At 40.5% G+C, this 19,987-nt stretch overlaps 2 protein-coding genes across 4 annotated transcripts in view; one reads left to right on the top strand and one right to left on the bottom strand.

The window, feature by feature from the left end:
• Positions 1-6,126, bottom strand: part of Scrn3 (secernin 3) — a 30,345-nt gene extending 24,219 nt beyond the window's left edge. The window contains exons 1-4 of one of the 3 annotated variants that reach the window (XM_036186150.1): positions 6,064-6,126; positions 3,609-3,769; positions 1,307-1,488; positions 302-498 (exon numbers count right to left, since the gene is read on the bottom strand). In XM_036186150.1, the coding sequence (XP_036042043.1) occupies positions 302-498; positions 1,307-1,488; positions 3,609-3,767 (538 nt within the window). In that variant the 5' untranslated portion in view covers positions 3,768-3,769; positions 6,064-6,126. Of the gene's footprint in view, positions 1-301; positions 499-1,306; positions 1,489-3,608; positions 3,770-5,294; positions 5,601-6,063 lie in introns of those variants that run through there. The other 2 variants (XM_036186151.1, XM_036186148.1) reach the window with 2 other exon arrangements.
• Positions 6,127-6,195: 69 nt separating this feature from the next.
• Positions 6,196-19,987, top strand: part of Cir1 (corepressor interacting with RBPJ, CIR1) — a 30,242-nt gene continuing 16,450 nt past the window's right edge. The window contains 7 exon segments of the mRNA XM_036185409.1: positions 6,196-6,354; positions 8,104-8,198; positions 10,043-10,116; positions 10,853-10,863; positions 10,947-11,011; positions 11,499-11,547; positions 14,058-14,175. Of these exon segments, the coding sequence (XP_036041302.1) occupies positions 6,283-6,354; positions 8,104-8,198; positions 10,043-10,116; positions 10,853-10,863; positions 10,947-11,011; positions 11,499-11,547; positions 14,058-14,175 (484 nt within the window). The 5' untranslated portion in view covers positions 6,196-6,282.

The following is a 19,987-nucleotide window of genomic DNA, read 5'->3' as shown; positions in this document are numbered from 1 at the left end:
CTCCATACTTACACATGATACAGTTCTAGAATTCAGTCCTACAGCTGTTAAAAAGAGAAAAACACTATAAATAGCCAAAAGCTGCTACGGAGCTAATGCTACCTGCTTATTTTTAATAAGCATGCACATCATAGTTCTCTTTCCCTTTGTGTTCTTCCTAATTTTAACTTTGCTCTACAATTTATCCTTTAATACATGGATTATAAATCTTGAAAGGCAAGTAAATGCATTAGCTACCGTTAAGGATAGACTTTATTAATTATATAACTATATAAATCAAATTGCAAACAGTTGTTCATACCTTGGACTTTTTCTGCTGCCCAGTACTTCCCTGAAGTCTCCAGAATCCAGGCTTCATTCCTATCAGCTATCAGGAAACTGTTATAATAGCTAAATTCTTCACCCTCTGCACAATTTCCACCTTGGCCATATTTTTCTAATAAGTCAACAATGACATCGAGAGCTTTTTCAGCTGTATCAGCTCTTTCAAGGCCAAGTCTAAAATAAAAATATTGAAGACCTCAAATTAAAAATAATTTCCTTTATTCATCTTAACTTCATGTTCAAGAAACACCATATTTACTATACTCAAAGTAAAAAAAAAAAAAAATGCAAGTTAATAGGTAAAATAAAATCTTTTTAAGTCTTACTTCTGAAGGCATTGGGACAATAAAAACATTCTTGGAGTCAACTTCCAGCTTGGTAACTTATTGCAAAGTTATTTTATCTCTAAGACTGAGATATTGCTTTGTAAATTGAAGGTATTAATCAACCATGTAATAAAGCAATGCAGTTATTTCTGGTGAGTTATAATTTCTAATTTTGGCCCCTCTCCCAATTAATAATGCACATGGGTGTGCATAAGTGTCAGTAGGTGTTCATGTGGTGCATATACACGTTTATGCGGGTGTGTGCCTAGGGTATGCATTCATGCAAGCATGCATGGAGAAGCCAGAGCTCGATGTCCCACAGTTTTCTCAATTGCATTCCACCTTATTTTATGAGATAGAGTTTCTCAGTGAACTAGAATTACAACTAAGCTAGACTAGCTACCCAGCAAGTCCCAGGAACCTGCCTGCTTCTGCTTCTCCAATGCAGGGCTTATGAGAGATGCACATGAGTGCTCGCGATCAAACTCAGGGCCTCACGCTAGTGCAGTAAACATTGTATGGATCGAGCCATCCACCCTAGACTAATTAATGATATTTAAGAGTCATGAAATTGCATGCTGGTGTGAAAATGGATGCTGGTTGGTATTCGACCACTTCTCACCTAATCTATAGTGAGGAAATAACATAATAGCTACCTGACAAGGTCCATGCCCAAAAGCGCTTCCTCCTTAGAAACATTTTCTCTCCCCCATACAGCTTCATTCCCAATGCAGACTCCGTGCTCGTTGGCTCCCATTTCTGCCCCCCACAACCAAGCTGGGCGACTGAGGACAACAGCGTAAGTTTCAGGAACTTGATCAATTTCTATATAAGTACACTGTAAAAAGAAAACATCACATAACTATAAAATCAAAAATGGAAAATTACCAAATTGTAGAATTTAAAACACCATTTGGAAGACATGATCACTATGAAGATGGATGAAATGAAACCAAATTGAAATTTTCAATAATAAAAGCATTAACTTTAAAACTCATTCAGAATTGGCTCTAAAGCATTTATTGTTTAAATACTTCCTGAGTATGTCGTATTGTAACACACATGAGACATGTTAGTTACAAAGACAAAGGAACATGAAGCTTCATTTCAAGAAACAAAGACTTCTCCATCGACTAAGATAAAACAAATGCTAAGGATGAAGGCAGGAAGAGAGTGAACAGAGCTGCCATGGCATCTTAGCAATGATGGGTATTAATCTTCAAACTGTTTATTGGAGGATAATTAATACGAGTTGAAGATTAAGAAAGCAGTTCTCAAGTTCAGTGTCTAGTATGTCCTGACTAGTAATCTATGTACCCATAGGTACTTGAACCCTAAGTCAGATGAGCAAGACCTGCCACAGAGGCCCACATTTAATGTGTAAGTGACCTATGAGGATTCTTCACAGCAATGGACAGAGTGGGAACTTGACTTCCACAATGGGCTAGATTTAAACACACATGTACAGAATAGAAACAATATCCCCGATGAATAAACAGTTACAGCAAAAGAAAACTATAGCCTAATATACAAAAAAGTCTTCTATTTAATGCATATTAGTGTTAGAACATCCAGAATCCACAAAATTCAGAACAACAGAAGACAATATAAACCTCTGAGTTTCATGTAAATAGATGATTTAAATAAAAAATTCAAAGGACATTTTATTTAATGTGCATGTAAGAAGTGAGGGAAAAATACATGTATGTTGATGGTATTATCAGATGCCTAATAAACCTTTTTTGATGGACATATTTATAGGGCTGAAAATGTGGTTCAATTGGTAGACTATGTGCCCAACATACAAGAGGCCCTAGGTTTGATCCCCAGCACCAGAGGAAAAAAACAAAACCCTGTTGTTTATAAAATCTGAAATACTTTTTCTTATTCTATACCAAGATGAATCCCTTTGATCTGTCAGCTGAAACCCCAGCTCTAACTAAACCATCCTTTTTTTTTAAAGATTTATTTATTTTTTATTTGTTTGTTTGTTTGTTTATTTATTTTGAGCTGAGGATTGAACCCAGGGCCTTGCGCTTGCTAGGCAAGCGCTCTACCACTGAGCTAAATCCCCAACCCTATTTATTTTATTTTATGAGTGTTTTGCTTGTATGTTATTTCTGTGCATATGTGTGCCTGATGTCCACAGAGGTCAGAAGAGAGCGTTAGATATCATGAAACTGGAGTTATGGATGGTTGTGAACCACCACGTGGGTACTGGGAATCAAACCTGGGTCCTCTGCAAGAACAACAGGTGCTCTTAACCACCGAGCCAACTCTCCAGTCCCATTCTTTAATCCACAATATAATCTAGATGTTCTTTCTCTGCTGCCCCAGCCTGCTACCCTTACCTAAGGTCAGCATTTAAGCCACCCTACTCTACACCCACACTCTACTGTGCTGTTAGTCATATCCACCGTCTATTCTTGTCCAGGCTTTAATAACCGACTTTAAATCCCTTACCACAACTAACATATATAACATAAAAAAGCATTCAGCTGTTTAATCAACGAGATAACAATTTTTATTATTTTAGTAGATTCTTCTAAATTATTGAAATAAATGACCAGAAGCCTATTTTTGATTCAAACCATTTTCAACTTTAAATTCTTGAATTTTAACTTCAGTGGACTTCTGTCAATTGGTAGCTATTGGAAGAAATAACCATTTATGGGTCTGGAGAAGGGGCTCAGTGGCTAAGAACACCTGCTGCTCTTGTAGAGGAGCAGGGCTCAGTTCCTGGCACCCACATGACAGCTCACAACTGTCTGTAACTGAAGCTGCAGGGATCTTGCACCCTCTCCTGACCTCCTTGGGCACTAGGCACACATGCGGTGCACAAACATACATACAGGAAAAATATTCAGACACAACCAATAAAATTAAATTGTTTTTGAAATAAATATCCATTGTTAGTACGTTTAAAGATAGATACTGCTAACATATATTTTTACCTACCTTCAGACGGTTTCCCAAATCATTATGAACCGCTGCTGGACAGTAAATGACTTCTTGTACTTCATCGAAGAGTCTGTCTGAATTTTTTCCAAAAATTACCCTATTACCAACTGTAGCTGGAGGTAATGCCACAAAAGTGTCACAGGAATGGGGTTCCATTTCTTTAAAAAAAATGAAAGCATACAGAAGTTTCAAAATTAAAAAAAAAAACATTTTTAAGTATAAAACAAAGAGCTTTTCTCTATGACCATGGGATATACCTAAGAAGGGTACATAGTAAAGTCTTAAATATCTTATTAATTCTGTGCATCCCAGGGCAGGAAGGGGTATATAGTAAGACCTGTCTTAAATAAATAACATAAACTATAAAAATTAGGATATGATTTAGTGATTAACCAAGTACTACAATAATACAATGGTATAGCTACTGTGTGTGTCTTAGTCTGCTGTATTAGTGTATGTATGCGGCTCCTTACTCGACAATGAGATCCTAGAGAATGTCTTGTTAATCTATCACTACTGGAAAGTATGTAAGGCTGGGTGGGCATAATGGTGCTACCTTTAATCCCAGCACTCAGGAGGCAGAGGCAGGAGGATCTCTGAGTTTGAGGCCAGCCTGGTCTACAAAAAGTTCCAGGACAGCCAGGGTTGTTACACAGAAAAACCCTGTCTCAAAAAACAAAAACAAAAACAAAACAAAAAACAAACAAACAGAATCCCAACTGTTAAGGTTTCCAGGTGGGAGTTTGTATTTGTACTTTATAAATCCTGGTTGTAGAACTAACATACAAATTGTCTTCGTTTGTGATTTGGAAAATCTTAAATCCTCTATTTTTATTTGGCTTTCAGAACAGACATAGTTTTAGTTTCCTTCTTTTATCTTAAATGTCTTAAGATTTGTTTTTACTATTTTGTGCATGTATTACATGTCTGTCTGCCATAGGTATGAGGGTGCCCAAGAGGGTCACAAGAAGTGCCCGAGAAGCTGGAGTTACGGGAGGTTGTGAGACATCTCAAGTGCGTGTTGAGAACTGGACTTGAGTCTTCGGGAAAATCGTCCAGCTATCTTAACTCGCTCAGCTTCCTTCCCAGCCCAGTTTCCTCCTTTTATAAGAACCAAATCTTAGCATGGTTTTATACACGAGCACTCTGACCATTTTAAAACAATAAACTATAAATAAAATCAATATAATTTACTGGAAGGAAAACGAAGCAGAGTATGGCAACACACCTGTAATCTCGGCCCTTGGTAGGATAAGCTAGAGTTTAAAGGTAGCCTGTGCTCAAAACTCAAGAACAACATAGGGAAACCCCGTTTCAAACAAACAAAATGACTCAAGAAAGGAGTTCACCACGGAACACCGTAAAGGTTCTTCTGTTCTCAAAGATGGGAAGAAGTGACCACTGTTCTTTTGTGTCTCCTCTCTGAAAGTTTTATCTCCCATTTACAGAGCTCCAAGGTTAGCCACCCCAATACATAACTCAGGCAGACTATTAATTCTCTTCCTCTTTTCTTCCAGGCGCATCAATAAGATAAAATAAAATACCATCTGGGAGTGCTGTTTTGAGGATTGATTCAGTATGACCCTGAAGGTGAAAGCCCAGTTTGGTGGTGCATGCCTGTAATCCAAGTGTGAGGGTTATATGGACCGTGTCACAAATAAGACAAAATTGTCACAAAATTACCTGGAACACACTCGACCCTCATACGAAAGCTGTCACCGGTTTTAAGCTGGCTTATTCTTATCCTTGCTAGAGGTCAGTGGATTAATGGCCATACCCACACCAAACCCTAGGGTCATCAAGCCGCAGTGAGAGGCACACTAACCGGATAGGGGCAGCAACTAAGAAAACAGCACCCGGGGAGGAAAGCCCCTGGACCTAACGTGTTTTTATCATTCACAGAGCTGGTTGAACATCTTTCTGCATAGCTGGAAATAACCGAAGGAAGCCGGGTATAGTGGCTCACGCCTTTATTCCCACCCAGCTCTCGGGAGGCCGAGGCAGGAGGATCTGTAAGCTCGAGGCCAGCCTGGTCTACTTAGTTCAAGGACAGCCAATGAATGCTAGATAGTGAGACCCTGTCTCAAAACAAAACACCCAAAAAACATAATTAATAGTAACAACAACAACTGGACGTGAAGAGCCTCGGGTCTTGAGGCGCTAACAGTCTATTCCAAGGCTTTCGGCAACACCGATCTTTTGATTCTCACAAACGTCCTACAGTCGGCATGAGGCTTACTGTCTCCATAAACTACATGGGAACTGCGCTGGGGGAAAAAAAAAAAAGTTTTTGCAACTGGAGTCGGCGTTGCCAGAAAGTGCTGGGCTCGAACTTCAAGACCTCGGCCGCTCCCGATGCCTGCGCTCGGAGCGAAGCTGGCGCAGCCGAGCCCACAGCTGCCCGCGACCCCGCCGACAGCCACGCTCGCGCACAGCCGGCTCCCGCGCTTACCATCAGCTGCGCACGCGCGCACGACGGGTCAGCCTTCGCAGCCACCAAAAGCACTCGCCGGAAACGAAGGGGCGGGCCCAGGAGCTAATCGTCGGAAGTAGGCACCTTGGACCTCGGAAGTTCTCTCCCCTGCTCGCCTTACAGTTCCTGTGACGTTCCCGGAGTTTGTTTACGTCCCTCTCAGACCTAGCGCCTGGCTTCTCCATCTCGGACTCCAAGATGGGGAAGTCGTTCGCCAATTTCATGTGCAAAAAGGACTTTCATCCTGCGTCCAAATCCAACATCAAGAAGGTGAGGAAAGGGATCCGGAGAGGGCAGCGATGGGCTGAGTCCCTGGGGCAGGCTGCGGGCCCGGAGACGTCGCCGCTTCCTCCATGCTAACCCAACTAACCGAATGGTCCCCAAAGTCCAGCCCTGTCGGTCAGTGTGGAGACTGACGCCGTAGCTGGGCAACACTGCCTTCGGCCCATTCCGGGTCCATCACCTAGAGCCCTAAGACCAAGACCCGTGAGCTCTGCTTCCCTGTGTGAAGACTCGCTGCTTAACGGAGATCTTCCGAGAGAAAGCCATCCCTGCTTTCGCTCTCCGGCCCCACATCTCCATCCAGTAGTGTGGTGTCTGATGGCCGCATTCAAGTTCAGCTTTTTAAAAAATTACAGGTCAACCAAGGACTGGACACTGGACCGAGGCGGGAGTTATAGCGCGAAAGAGTGGCGACGGAGAGTGTCTGAGCTTTGGAGTCAGACCAGGCTTCTTCTTAGTTCAGTACAGTCACATTTAGCCCTGAGGCCTCGCACAAAATATTTAACTTTCATGATCGTTAGCCTCTACTAAAAAAGGATGATAGTGTCAGTTGCCCTGATGTTTAAATTGTTAAGAAGATTAAATGAGATAGTATGAGAAAAGAATAGAAACAGGAAAGGCTTAGCGCCGTGCATCTCGAAGAGTACTCAAAAGTACCCAAGCTTGTGAGACTATATTAAGCTTTTAGTTGTTTCTAAGCCAGTTGTGGGTCCTGTATGTTACCGTGCATGTAGCGAATGTTATGTATATATGAGCATACATGTACATTAGACTATCTGTGGAACAATACAAGAAGTGCTAACACTGGTTATCTGCGAATATAGTTATTTAATTTTTTTTTTTTTCAAGACAGGGTTTCTCTGTGTAGATACAGCTGTCTTGGAACTCACTCTGTTTTCTTTTTTGTACGTAATCCTATTCCCCACGTATCTTTTACACATTTCATGGCCTCTTTTTTGAGGCATGGTCTCCTGTAGTCCAGGCTGGCTTCAAACTTGCTATCTAGGGAAGATAACCCTGAACTCCTGATCCTCCTGTTTCTGCCTCCCAAATGCTGAGATTCCAGGTGTAAGCCACTGCACTAGACTTCCATTTCTCCTTTTTAAGTCATAAAATAGTTTATAATATGCAGAAGAGTCATTATGAGCACTTTGGCAATGGACCCGTGTTTTATTTTTATTTCAGTTAATGTAAGTTCTTGAGCAGTTGAGACTAATTAAATAACTGTAAAATCTAAAGCTTGAGATACGTGGTAAGTTTTCTGGTTTTCAGACAAGCTGGCTGGCCTGGAACTCTTAGCATTCCTACCTCAGCCTCCTGAGTTCTAGGATTACAGACATGAGCCAGCACACCTGGCTAGCCAGGTGTGGTTCGTTATATCAGCAAGCCTCTGGGTCTATCAAGATGGCTTCATGGGTGAAACACTTGATGGATAAGTGTGAGGTCAGAGTTTGGGTCCCCAGCACCCACATAAAAGCCAGGTTGGCATAGCCCATTTGTAATCCTAGCCTTCAGGGGATGACGACAGGAGATCCTCCATGCAAGCTGGTAGCTAGATTGATGGAACTGTTGACCTTTGGGTTCACTGAGAGAGACCCTGCCTCAGTAAGTAACGTGCAAAGTGACTCAAAAAGATGGTTTGTTTCAAACCCTGAACTCCATATACACTTGCATTTATACACAAAACAGATTCCTTATTTAATCCAGTTGTTGTATTATATTTTTTCACTGATATAGGTATGGATGGCAGAACAGAAAATATCATATGATAAAAAGAAACAAGAAGAATTAATGCAACAGTACCTTAAAGAACAAGAATCATATGATAACAGGTAAGTACCACATTATTAGTGATTTTAGAATAATCAGTTACATGGGAAGAATCATTTATTGAGTCAGCTCCTCTCCCATAATTATATATGGTCACCTTTTCCAAATTTACCTATTCACATAAAGCACAGCTTCATTTGACTCATCTAGACTGTGAGCAAATCCTAAATGAGGCAGAGCTTGCAGAAATAATAAACACTGCATTGTAGCTAGAATTTGTTTTCCTGGTCCTGCCTGGTCCACGGTCAGGACAAATCTCTCTCACCTGCCAGTCCTGCAGCTGCTCAGATCCAACCAAGTAACACAGAGACTTAGATTGCTTACAAACTATATGGCCGCAGCAGGCTTTTTGTTATCTAGTTTTTTGAGCTGAGGCCCGAACCCAGGGCCTTGCGCTTGCTAGGCAAGTGCTGTACCACTGAGCTAAATCCCCAACCCTAGTTTTTATATCTTAAATTAACCCATGTTAACCTATAAGTTGCCATGTGGCTGGTGGCTTACCAGTATCTTAACATGTTGTTTCTAATCATAGTGGCTGGCAGTGTCTCTCCACCTCAGCCTTCCACTTCCCACAATTTTCTTCTCTGTTAGTCTCCCCTATACTTCCTGCCTGGCTACTGGCCAGTGTTTTATTCATCAATCAATCATCCACAGCACTGCATGTTAACTACTGAGCCTGATTAGAAAAGTTTCTCTTTAATAAATTGGAGTAAAAGCATGTTCAGGACACTTAGAAGAGAAGCCGGGTGTCTTTGACCTGTGTGTTGTGGCTAGAGTTCATTGGCTTCTTCTAGAATGGCACCTGCTTTTTAGCTGCTCTCATTGTGTTTGTATTTGGTTAATTGACTTAGGAGTGGTGTTTTGACTGTACAGACTGTACTCTGAAGCAACATTTATATTTGAAACTTGAGACATTCATCAGTTTATGGATAATTAGATTGCACTGTTAACATTGGCATATAGGTATCTGTTCAAGACTATTTTCAGTTGCTTTGTTTATGTGCTTAGTAGTAGAATTGTTAGATCCTAAGGTAATTCTTTGGTTAGCTTTTTAAAGAACCACCAAACTTTCCCATAGCTTAAGCTGGTCTTGAATTCCCTATGTAGTTGAGGATGACCTAAAACTCTTGATTCTTCTGTCTTGAACTCCCAAGTGCTGGCATGTGCTACACTGTACCTGGTATATGTGATGCTAGGAATCAAACACGGGACTTTCTGTGTGCCAGGCCAGCACACTACCAACTGAGTTACATCTCAGCTCATTTATTAATGACCGTGCTGATAATTATGAAGTGGTGGCTTGTTGTAGTTTTAATTGTTATTTCTTGATGTCTAGTGAAGCTCAGCTTTTCATGTACTTGATTTACAACTTTTAAATGGTGTTAAGACAAAATTTACAGATCTGTTTAAAATATACCTAGGTTTTAAGTTTGTTTAGTGTTGCTAAGCTGTCACCATAATGAATTTCAAAACATTGTCATCACCTGAGAAGGAAGTGTGTTCATTTGTAGCCATTCCCCATTTCCTAATTTATCCCCTTTCTGCCTCTCAGGGAGTCACCATTTCACCTGCTACCTATGATTTTTTTAGAATTGTGGACACATGGCAGATGATCAAATGGTCTTTTGTGACTGGTTAATTTTTTTAATTTTTAAAATGTTTGTTTTTGTGTATGTATATAGAGGGCATATGAAGGAAGGCTCAAATTTACAGCAAGTCTCTAGTAAGGCAGCACTCTTTGGGCTTTGTTTCTAATAAAAATGTCTTAATTCCTTATGGTTATTCTTTGAGTGATGGTATGCTATCATGTTCTTTTATTTAAAATTGTTCCATTTATTTCATTTAGATTGCTTATGGGAGATGAGCGTGTAAAGAATGGCCTGAATTTCATGTATGAGGCCCCACCAGGAGTTAAAAAAGGTACCTACCTCTTTTCCTTTAAGCTTTGATGTGACTGTCTGAAGGTGGAGAAGAGCAGTCAGTATTTTAAGGGTTGTTCTTTGTCTTTGATGTGACTGTCTGAAGGTGGAGAAGAGCAGTCAGTATTTTAAGGGTTATTCTTTGTCTTTGCTATTGCTGTTACTCTGATGGTAGCAGCTCCAATGCTGTCAGCAACACGGGAGGATCAACACAAAACACTTTTCTTTTTTTTTTTTTTTTTTTTTGGTTTTTCAAGACAGGATTTCTCTGTGTAACAATCCTGGCTGTCCTAGAACTCGCTCTGTAGACCAGGCTGGCCTCCAACTCACAGAGATCCGCCTGCCTCTGCCTCCCAAGTGCTGGAATTAAAGGCGTGCACCACCACCGCCTGGCTTACAAAATACTTTCCTGATGTAGTAGCTTATGTCCTCAATATTACAAAAGGATAGTTATCCTTTTATAATGGACATATATGTAGTCCTTATTAAATACATTTTTTAAATGGAAAGTCCATTTGAAACATATAAGCTTAAAAATTATGAGCGTGCCTATTCTGAAGTCTAGTGCAAGGTTGCATTTTATCCTTCAGTGATCTGAAGTTTTATCTTGTGAAGAAAGAAAAACCAGTTAATTCTTGCAGGGTACGGTTAAGTAATACAGCGTAATAATAGTAGACTTTTCCACTGACGTTGCTAACTTTTCTTGCTTCCTCCTGTGCTTTGAATATGCAATCAAGAAAATAAAGAGGTGAGTGCTCTTCTCTTTTTGAATTGATTTATGGTTGATTGCGATTTTATGGGAAATTAAAGAGTTTTTACTAACCCCTGTAGAAAGAAGAAACGGAAGGAGAGACAGAATACAAGTTTGAATGGCAGAAAGGTGCTCCAAGAGAAAAGTAAGCACTGGTTTGTTACTAGGAGAAAGCGTGTGTCATTCATTGTCTACTGTCCTTCTTGTCTGTTGGTTCATTTAACAGAGCAAATAACTAATGGGATTCACCTCATACAACCAGTATGCTTCATTCTAACCTTGATTTATGGGCTTGTTCATTTTTTAAAACTGTACATTATCAGATTATGTAGACCAGTGGTTCTCAACCTGTCAGTTGCAGCCTCCAAAAGACCATCAAAAAACATAGATATTTACATTAGGATTAGTAAAGTAACAATAGCAAAATTATAGTTACGAAGATAGTTTTATGGCTGGGGTCACCGCATTAGGAATGTTGGGAACCACTGATATAGACACTTAAAAATTGGTGCTGGTTTTATATTTTCATAGTAGTAATGTATTTTTTGTTTTAAGAACAATAACTTTTTTTCAGGTTAACTGCCATTGAATTTATGAAGTTGTTCTTAATACATTTTATTTGTACTTAACAGATATGCCAAAGATGACATGAACATCCGAGATCAGCCCTTTGGTATTCAGGCAAGTGACATGTATTTTACTCTTTAAGGATAATTTTTATTAGTACATACATCTTTACATTATTTTCCAGAAGATGTTTTTACTGGTTCTCTAAAGGAGCAGAACTGATGAGGTGAATTATATATCAAGGGCATTTATTATGCTGGCCTTGAGGCTGTGTGCACAGTGGGAAGGTGGAGAATCCAGTAGCTGTTCAGTCCACGAGGCTGGACGTCTCTGCAGTCCTGGAGGATCCCTGCAGAGCTGCTGCTCTTTACTCTGCATTGGAGTCTTGAAGAAGTTGGATTTAATACCAGCAGCAACAGGATAGAGAAACTTGCCAGTGAGAGAGAGCAAGCAGGCAAGACGTGAAGCTTCCTTCTATGAGTTCTGTTTATGTGGGTTGTGGCCAGGTCTAATAACTGATCAAGAAAATCCCTCACAGGAGTGTCTTAGGTTGGGTCCTATGGCTATGAAGAAACACCGTGACCAAGGTAACCCTTATAAGGAAAACATTTAATTGGGGCTGGCTTACAGGTCAGAGGTTTAGTTCATTATTATCATGGTGGGAAATATGGTGGCATGTAGGCAGACATGGTGCTGGGGAAGTAGCTGAGAGTTCTACATCTGGATCCCCAGGCATCAAGAAGAGATAGTGGATCTAGATTGAGCATCTAAAACCTCAAAGCCTGCCCCCAGTGACACACTTCCTCCAACAACACCACACCTACTCCAAGAAGGCCACACCTCCTAAGCACCACTCCCCGTGAGCCTCTGGGGACCATTTTCTTTCAAACCACCACACTGGAGTGTCCAGCAGCTTGGGTTTTAGTTGATTCCAGATGTAGTCAGGTTGCCAGGCCAAGGTTAGCATCACAATGTTTAAGCTAAAACAACTTTGTAGTTTATATTTATATCAAATGATAGGAATGAGGAGAAAACATGAAAAGTAGTAAGCAGATGGAAGATGAGAATCAAGTTAAGTGAAGGTATAATGATGTGGTCAGTACTGCTTTCATATAGTCTGGAAAACTATCTCGAGGTCAAGAAAAGATGTTAGAATGTTCCTGATTTAGAAACAGTCAACTGTCCCTCCAGGGCTGCTCCTTATTAAAACACTGCTGTAGTCACCTATGCATGTGTGGTAGCCCTCCTGACACATCTCCTGTCCCAGCAGCAGCCGAGCAGGTGCAGAAGACACACACATGAAATGGAAACTTAAAATACTGGGTTTTTGTTTTTTTGAGACAGGTTTTCTCTGTGTAATGTAGTTAGAGTTTTCCTGCCTGGCCCACAGTCAGGACAAATCTCTCTGACCCGCCAGACACTCAGACCCAACCAAGTAAACACACAGAAACTTATATTGCTTACAAACTGTATGGCTGTGGCAGGCTTCTTGCTATCTAGTTCTTATATCTTAAATTAACCCATTTCTGTTTGTCTATAAGTTGCCACGTGGCTCGTGGCTTACCAGTACCTTACATCTTGCTTCTCATGGTGGCGGCTTGCAATATCTCTGTGCCTTCGCCTTCCACTTCCCAGAATTCTCCTCTCTCCTTGTCCCACCTGTACTTTCTGCTTGGCTACTGGCCAATCAACATTTTATTTATACAGATCAATATCCACAGCAGTGTAATTTTGGAGCCTGTCCTGGATCTCCCTCTGTAGACCAGGCTGGCCTCAAACTCACAGAGATCCTCCTGGCTCTGCCTCCCGAGGGCTGGGATTAAAGGCGTGCACCATGTCTGGCATTAAAATACTGTTTTTACTTCACAGAGTAAATTTGCTAACCCATGGTTTAGAAATATGAAACTTCAGGACTAGAGAGATTAGCTCAGTGAAAAAGCACATTCACAGTGTGTGTGAGGGCCTGCCTTCAGTCAGACAAATGTACCTGTGTGGTGGCACAGGCCTAGATTTCCAACTTGTGAAAGGTAGAGGCGAGGCAAGAGGATTGGAAGCTCAGCCTGAGCTGTATAGAGACCCTATATATAAAGGAGAGGCGAGGCAAGAGGATTGGAAGCTCAGCCTGAGCTGTATAGAGACCCTATATATAAAGGAGGGGAGTAGATACTAGATGAATGTATTAGAATTAGGGAACCTAAAATTAAACTGTGACATAATTCTTTGTGATATCTTACCATTTCTTTTTGGATGACATTGTTTTATTGTAGGAGGCACAGATGGAATTGACCTTGGATTTTAGGCAAATTTGTAGAAGAGTTTAGTATTTGTATTGACATACTCATCATATATATATAGACTCTTTTCCTGGAGATCTTTTTAAAAAGGAACTTAGCCAAGTATGGTGGTGTATGTTTCAATCCCAATATTCTGGAAGCAGAAGTGGGTGGATCGCTGAGTTCAAGGCCAACCTGATCTACATAGCAAGTTCCACACCAGCCAGGACTACGTAGTGAGGCCCTGTCTCAAAAAAGAAAAAGGAATGGGGGAGGGGGGACTAAATAAAAATGCTAAGTTGAATGTTAGGCTATTGGTATTTGAGAATCAAAATACTGTTTCTTTCTCAGGTTCGAAATGTCAGATGTATTAAATGTCACAAGTGGGGTCACGTGAACACAGATCGAGAATGTCCCTTGTTTGGTCTTTCTGGAATCAATGCAAGTTCTGTTCCTACTGATGGCTCAGGTAAGCATTGGTCAAAATTTTGTCAAAGAAAGAAAGATAAAATAACGTTTTTATTTAAACTGAACTCTTTTGTTGTACTTGAGTTTAATTTTTGTGGACTAAGACACATTCCCAAAATAGGATGATAGAGCTAAAGGTGTAACTCATCGGTAGAGCTCTTTGCTTGTCAAGTGCCTATGAGGTCTTGGGTTCATTCCCTAACATCCCACTCTCCTCTCTGCCTTCCCCCAAAAAAGTGGGAAACTCTTCATTATCTATGTTAAATTTGAATGCTCTAAAATAGACATTAACTTTTCTAGCCGAGTTTCTGTAAACTTTATCTGTGTACTGTTTGTTTGTTTGTTTAAAAGAAGGTTCCATAAAAGCTAAGCTGGTCCCAAACTCACTATGTAGCCAAAGATGGCCTTGAACTCCTGATCCTCAGCTTCTACCTCTTGAGTGCTAAGATTATAGCTGTATGGAGACGGTCTGACTCTGCAGCCCTGGCTGACCTGGAATACACTATGTAGACCAGGCTGGTTTTGAGCTCACAGAAATCTGTCTGCCTTTGCCTCCTAAGTGATGGAATGAAAGGTGTGCACCACCACCACCTTTTTAAAAATATTTTTATTACATGGTGTACTTGGCACATGCACACTCTGATGCAGATGGCCAAGGAGGCTAAAAGAGAGTATCAAGTTAGCTGGAGCTGTCATCACAGGTGGTTGTGACATGGATGCTAGGAACCAAATGGGTCCTCTGGAAGGGCAGGAAGTACTCCTAACTACTGAGTCATCTCTCCAGCCCCACTAATTTTGATTTTCATGTCAGATACATTAAATATTGATTATAATGTTAGTAGCCTGAAATTAGGAGAATAAATTGTGTGTGTGTGTGTGTGTGTGTGTGTGTGTGTGTGTGTGTGAATGTGCATGCATATGTTAATAATGCAAGTGTATGTACACATTTGTGCATGCATATGAATGCAAATGTGTGAATGCCAGGGGGAATGCAAGCCAGTGTGCAGATGTGGAAGCCAAAGGACAGCCTCTGGTGTCATCCAGTCCTTGCCTTCCCCCTTGTTTGAGACAGTTATCCTTGTTGGATGCTGCATGTTCCAGGAGCACTAGTTCATGAGCTTCCAGGCAGTCTCCTGTCTCCACTTTTATCTTGTAGTAGGAGAACTAGTGTGTTACTTTCCTATTGCTGTGAAAAGACTCCATTACCAAGGGGACTTATAGAAGAAAGTTTATTTGGGCTTACAATTTCAGAGTGTTAGAGTCCATGACCATTACATTGAGGAGCATGGCAGCAGGCAGGCAGGAATACATAGTGCTAAGGCAGTAGCTGAGAGCTCTCATCCTTGTCTGCAAGTAGGAGACAGAGAGAAAGCTAACTAGGAATGGGCTAGATTTTTGAAACCTCAAAGCCCACCCCCTTGACACCTCCTCCAACAACGCCACACCTAATAATCCTTCCTGAACAGTCCCACCAGCTGGGGACCTCGAATTTAAATATATGAGCCTATGGGGCCTTTTTTTTTCTTTAGACCACTACAACTAGGGTCATAGATAAATGCTGCTGTACCTGGCTTTGCCTGGCTTCTGGGGATCTGGATGTTGAGCCTCACACCTGCACAGGAAACACTATTCACTGAACCATCTCTCCAGCCTAAGAAGTGGTTCTTTTTCTCTCTCTAAAAATTCATTTTTTTATGTGTATGGCTGTTTTGCCTGAATGTGTGTCTGTGCAGCATGTGCATGCAGTGCCTGCAGAGTCAGAAGCGCGCATCAAATCCTCCAGAGCTGGAGTTACCAACAGTTGTGAGCCGCCATGTGGGTGCTGAGAATCAAACCAGAGTCCTATGGAAGAACAACCAGCGCTCTTAACAACTGAACCATCTCTTTAGTCCCAAGAAGTGGTCCTTAAATTTAGATTCTCCTGAATTGTAAAACTAGGCTGGACTGAAAACTTCAGTTCTCTTTAGTTGAGAGATGAAACCTTAAAACTAAGTCATTGAAGCCATTAAACATGGTAAGTGTCTTAGTTAGGGCTTCTATTGCTGTGAAGAGACACCTTGGCCATGACAACTCTCATAAAGGAAAACATTTAATTGGGTGGCTGACAGATTCAGAGGTTTAGTCCATTATCTTCAGGGCTGGAGAAGGAGCTACTTCTTGATCTGAAGTCAACAGGAAGTAGACTAAATTAGGCATAACTTGAGCATAGGAGACCTCAAATCCCCCCACAGTGACACACTTCCTCCAACAGGGCAACACCTATTTCAACAAGGCCATACCTCCTAATATTGTCACTCCCTATGAGCTTATGGGGCAATTACAGTCAAACTACCACAGTAAGTTGACTTTTACTTGAAAAGTATTTACCTTCTGCATATTGCTTTCTACTTAAGAAAATTTGATTTGATTTGGAATATAGCTATCATCTTGGTTCTTTTTACGAAAAAACTGAAAAGCTTTCGTTTAAATTCATTAGAACCTTCTTAGTATTTCATTGACACAGACCACTAATCAAAGCCCAACTCGCAATAGATCATAGTGAAAATAACGTACTTAAAACTCAATAAACTTAAGCAAGTCACATTACTTACATGAGTTTCAGCTCCTGATTTTAAAATTAAGGATAAACCAGGTGTGGTGGTGCACACCTTTAATCTCAAAACTCAGGAGGCAGGTGGATCTCTGTGTGTTTGAGGCTAGCCTGGTCTACATAGAGAGTTAACTGTTAAACTACTTTTCCTCCTCCTTGTTCTCTTACTTCTATATGATTTAAAGCTACTTTAGAATAGTGGTAAAATAAACACTTGATGAACAGCTTTCCTAGAGGGCCATTTGAAAGTATGTATAGAAAAGAACCTTAAGGACAGGGGCAGGAAGATGTCTTCATGGGCAAAACCCTAGTGTTAAAGAGTGGGAGCAACCCAAATGTTAAAAGTAAGGAGTCAGTAAAATAAACATTGATCTGATGTATGTGCAGGGATGGTCATGTAGCTCCTTGGTAGAACACATGTTCTACTTGAAAAGTAATTACTCTGGTGGTGGCCATTGCTGAGATAGTTTTGCCATATAAGTTTAGCCCAGGCTGGCCTCAAACTTGTGGCAGCCTTCCTGCCTCAGTGCTAGGATTACAGGCTGAACCTACCTTTGAAAATGAATTAATTAATTTTTGGGTTTTTTGAGACAGGATTTCTCTGTGTAGCCTTGGCTGTCCTGGACCTTGCTTTGTAGACCAGGCTGGCCTCGAACTCACAGAGATCTGCCTGCCTCTGCTTCTCACGTGCTGGGATTAAAGGAGTACATCACCACTGCCCAGCAAAAACTAATTCTTTTAAGACTATAGTTTATTGTTTCCTTTTTCAAATAATTATATCTCGGAACTTCGTATTTAGCATTGTCCACATAAGCCAGTAAATTTTAGTTTGAACTTTGTTTTTTTGGGGCTTTTTTGTTTGTTGGTTTGTTTTTGTTTTTTTTGTTTGTTTTGGGTTTTTTGTTTTTGTTTTTTGAGACAGGGTTTCTCTGTAGCTTTGGAGCCTGTCCAGAACTAGCTCTGTAGACCAGGCTGGCCTTGAACTCAGAGATCCACCTGCCTCTGCCTCCCGAGTGCTGGGATTACAGGTGTGTGCCACCACCGCCCGTGAACTTTGTATTTTAACTTACAGACGATAACATGTTCTAACCATGCAGTCTAGTTAAGATATTAACATGTCACATGAGAACAATAGCTCCAAGTTTCCAGTCTAGGCAGGAACACAGACCTGACTATGAATCTGCCTAAGAGAGAATGACTTAGGTAAGGCAGATCTTGTGTTGGGGAAAGCTTGACCAAAGCATAAAAGACCAGAAATAAAACACAAGCACAAAACAATTAACTTCAGTCACTTTAGATGATTAGTCTCAGATATAAATAGCTCTCACAAAAAGTGAGTTGGCCATTCATGCTGCAGCCTGTATAAATACTAACTTTCTGCGGCTAGAGCGGTGGCTCAGCACTTCAGAGCACTTACCAGGAGACATGGGTTGGCTTCCTAGCACCCACATAGTGGCTCATAATCGCCTGTAACTCCGTGTCCATGGGGACCCGGTGCCATCTTCTGACCTTCACTATCATACATATAACACCATGTCCATAGATACACCACACTCAGGCGCACGTGTGCATGCACATAAACAGAGAAGTAAGTACATATTTTAGTTCTAACTTCCATGGCCCATCATAGAATGTTCCATAACATGCATGCAGAGGGGAGTCCTCTGTGTGTGCACAGTGATACTTGTGATGGGATATGGGAAAACTGTTGCAAGCAGGATTGATGTTTCAGCATAATACTTCTCTGCATATTGCTTGTTTGTTTGGGAAGGGGAATAGTTTAAAGGAAAATGAAAGTTATACTGAAGGAGCTTTAAAAAAAAGCTTTAAAGGAGCTGAAAAAAAGCTTTCAGCATTTCTCATTTTCACTTGCAACCTAATCCAGTACTAGGGAAGTAGGCAAAATAAACTGTTGGTATGTTAGATAAGCTAAGGTGCACCGATTGAATCTGGGCTATGATTCTAGTATAGAACAATGCGTGTCAGTTAGAACTGGGAGGATACAGGGAGAAGGGAATAGTCGATAAGTTAATTTGTAATTAAATATATGATTAATTAAAATTAGAAAAGAAGCTTAAATTTTGAGCCTCTCAAATATTGAATGTCATATGATGGTCTTCTGACCACTAATATTTCCTTTATATTCCTATATTAAACTTAATTTCAAAAGAATTGGAATAGCTAAAGAGAGCTCAGTTACTGGTGTGTTGTAAGGCCGTGTTCATGATGAGAAATGGGAAGCAGACTGAACTAATTCTTGCCTCAGTCTTTATAGAAATACAGTATTTGGGAAATTTCCATTTGCAGTTTTTCCTTCCAGATTGACAAGATATAAGTACAAAAAGAGTACAAATAAAGACATAGGGATTTTGATTCTTTATATCATGTACACTAAGCGTGTCTGAAGGCGCTGAACTCTGATTAAATGAAGATAAAAATAGACCAGTACATTTTACCATCTGTGCTACTGTTATATGAGCTAATGCAAGTTCCCAATGTAGTCAGGCATGACTAGATTAATGCCAGTCCTTGAGAAGCTGAGGCAGGAAGATTGAACTACATAGTGAGATTCTTGAAGTCCTGGTCTAAATCAGATGCACCGTCAAGATTGAGGACTATCTGCTTAAACGTAAGAATAATTGAGATTCAACAGGATAGTGCTTATTTCTGTTTGCTTAAATTGTGGAACTTATAAAAGTCATAAATTTTTGTCCCAAGGAAGTAATCATGGATATGTTGTTAAAGGACAAAAAACGCCTGACTATCTAATGCAAAGGTATTAAATGGATAAGTAGGAACATGGTTACCATGGCATACTTAACTGTGCAGTAATGAAAATGATAGGGAGAAACCTGGCTCAGTGGTGCATACTTCTGATCTCTATACTTAAGAGAGAGTCACATTTCAACCAGGGTGCACAGTGAGACCTGTCTCAAATAAATAAGATGATAGGAAAATTCCTTAGTGATACAGATGTTGTTTACAACATTTGGTCAAATAAAAAGACCAGTTATAACACATTAAGACCAGAGCTCAGTGGTGGAGGCTTTGTTTACAATACACGAGGCCCTGGATTTGAGCTCCAGCAGCACAGCACTTAGTTAATTAATTAATTAATTAAGCAGTAGTTAGACTTGTGTTTTTCTTTATCTTTAGGTAGCGTTGGAGTGAAGCATGTAATTAGAGAAGGTCTTGGAAGGAAGTAGACCTAAATGTCCAAAGT

Source organism: Onychomys torridus, chromosome 4 (genome assembly GCF_903995425.1).
Source record: "Onychomys torridus chromosome 4, mOncTor1.1, whole genome shotgun sequence".
Lineage (NCBI taxonomy): Eukaryota > Metazoa > Chordata > Mammalia > Rodentia > Cricetidae > Onychomys > Onychomys torridus.
Note: the sequence above shows the minus strand (reverse complement) of the source record. Positions and strands in the feature narration are given on the sequence as shown.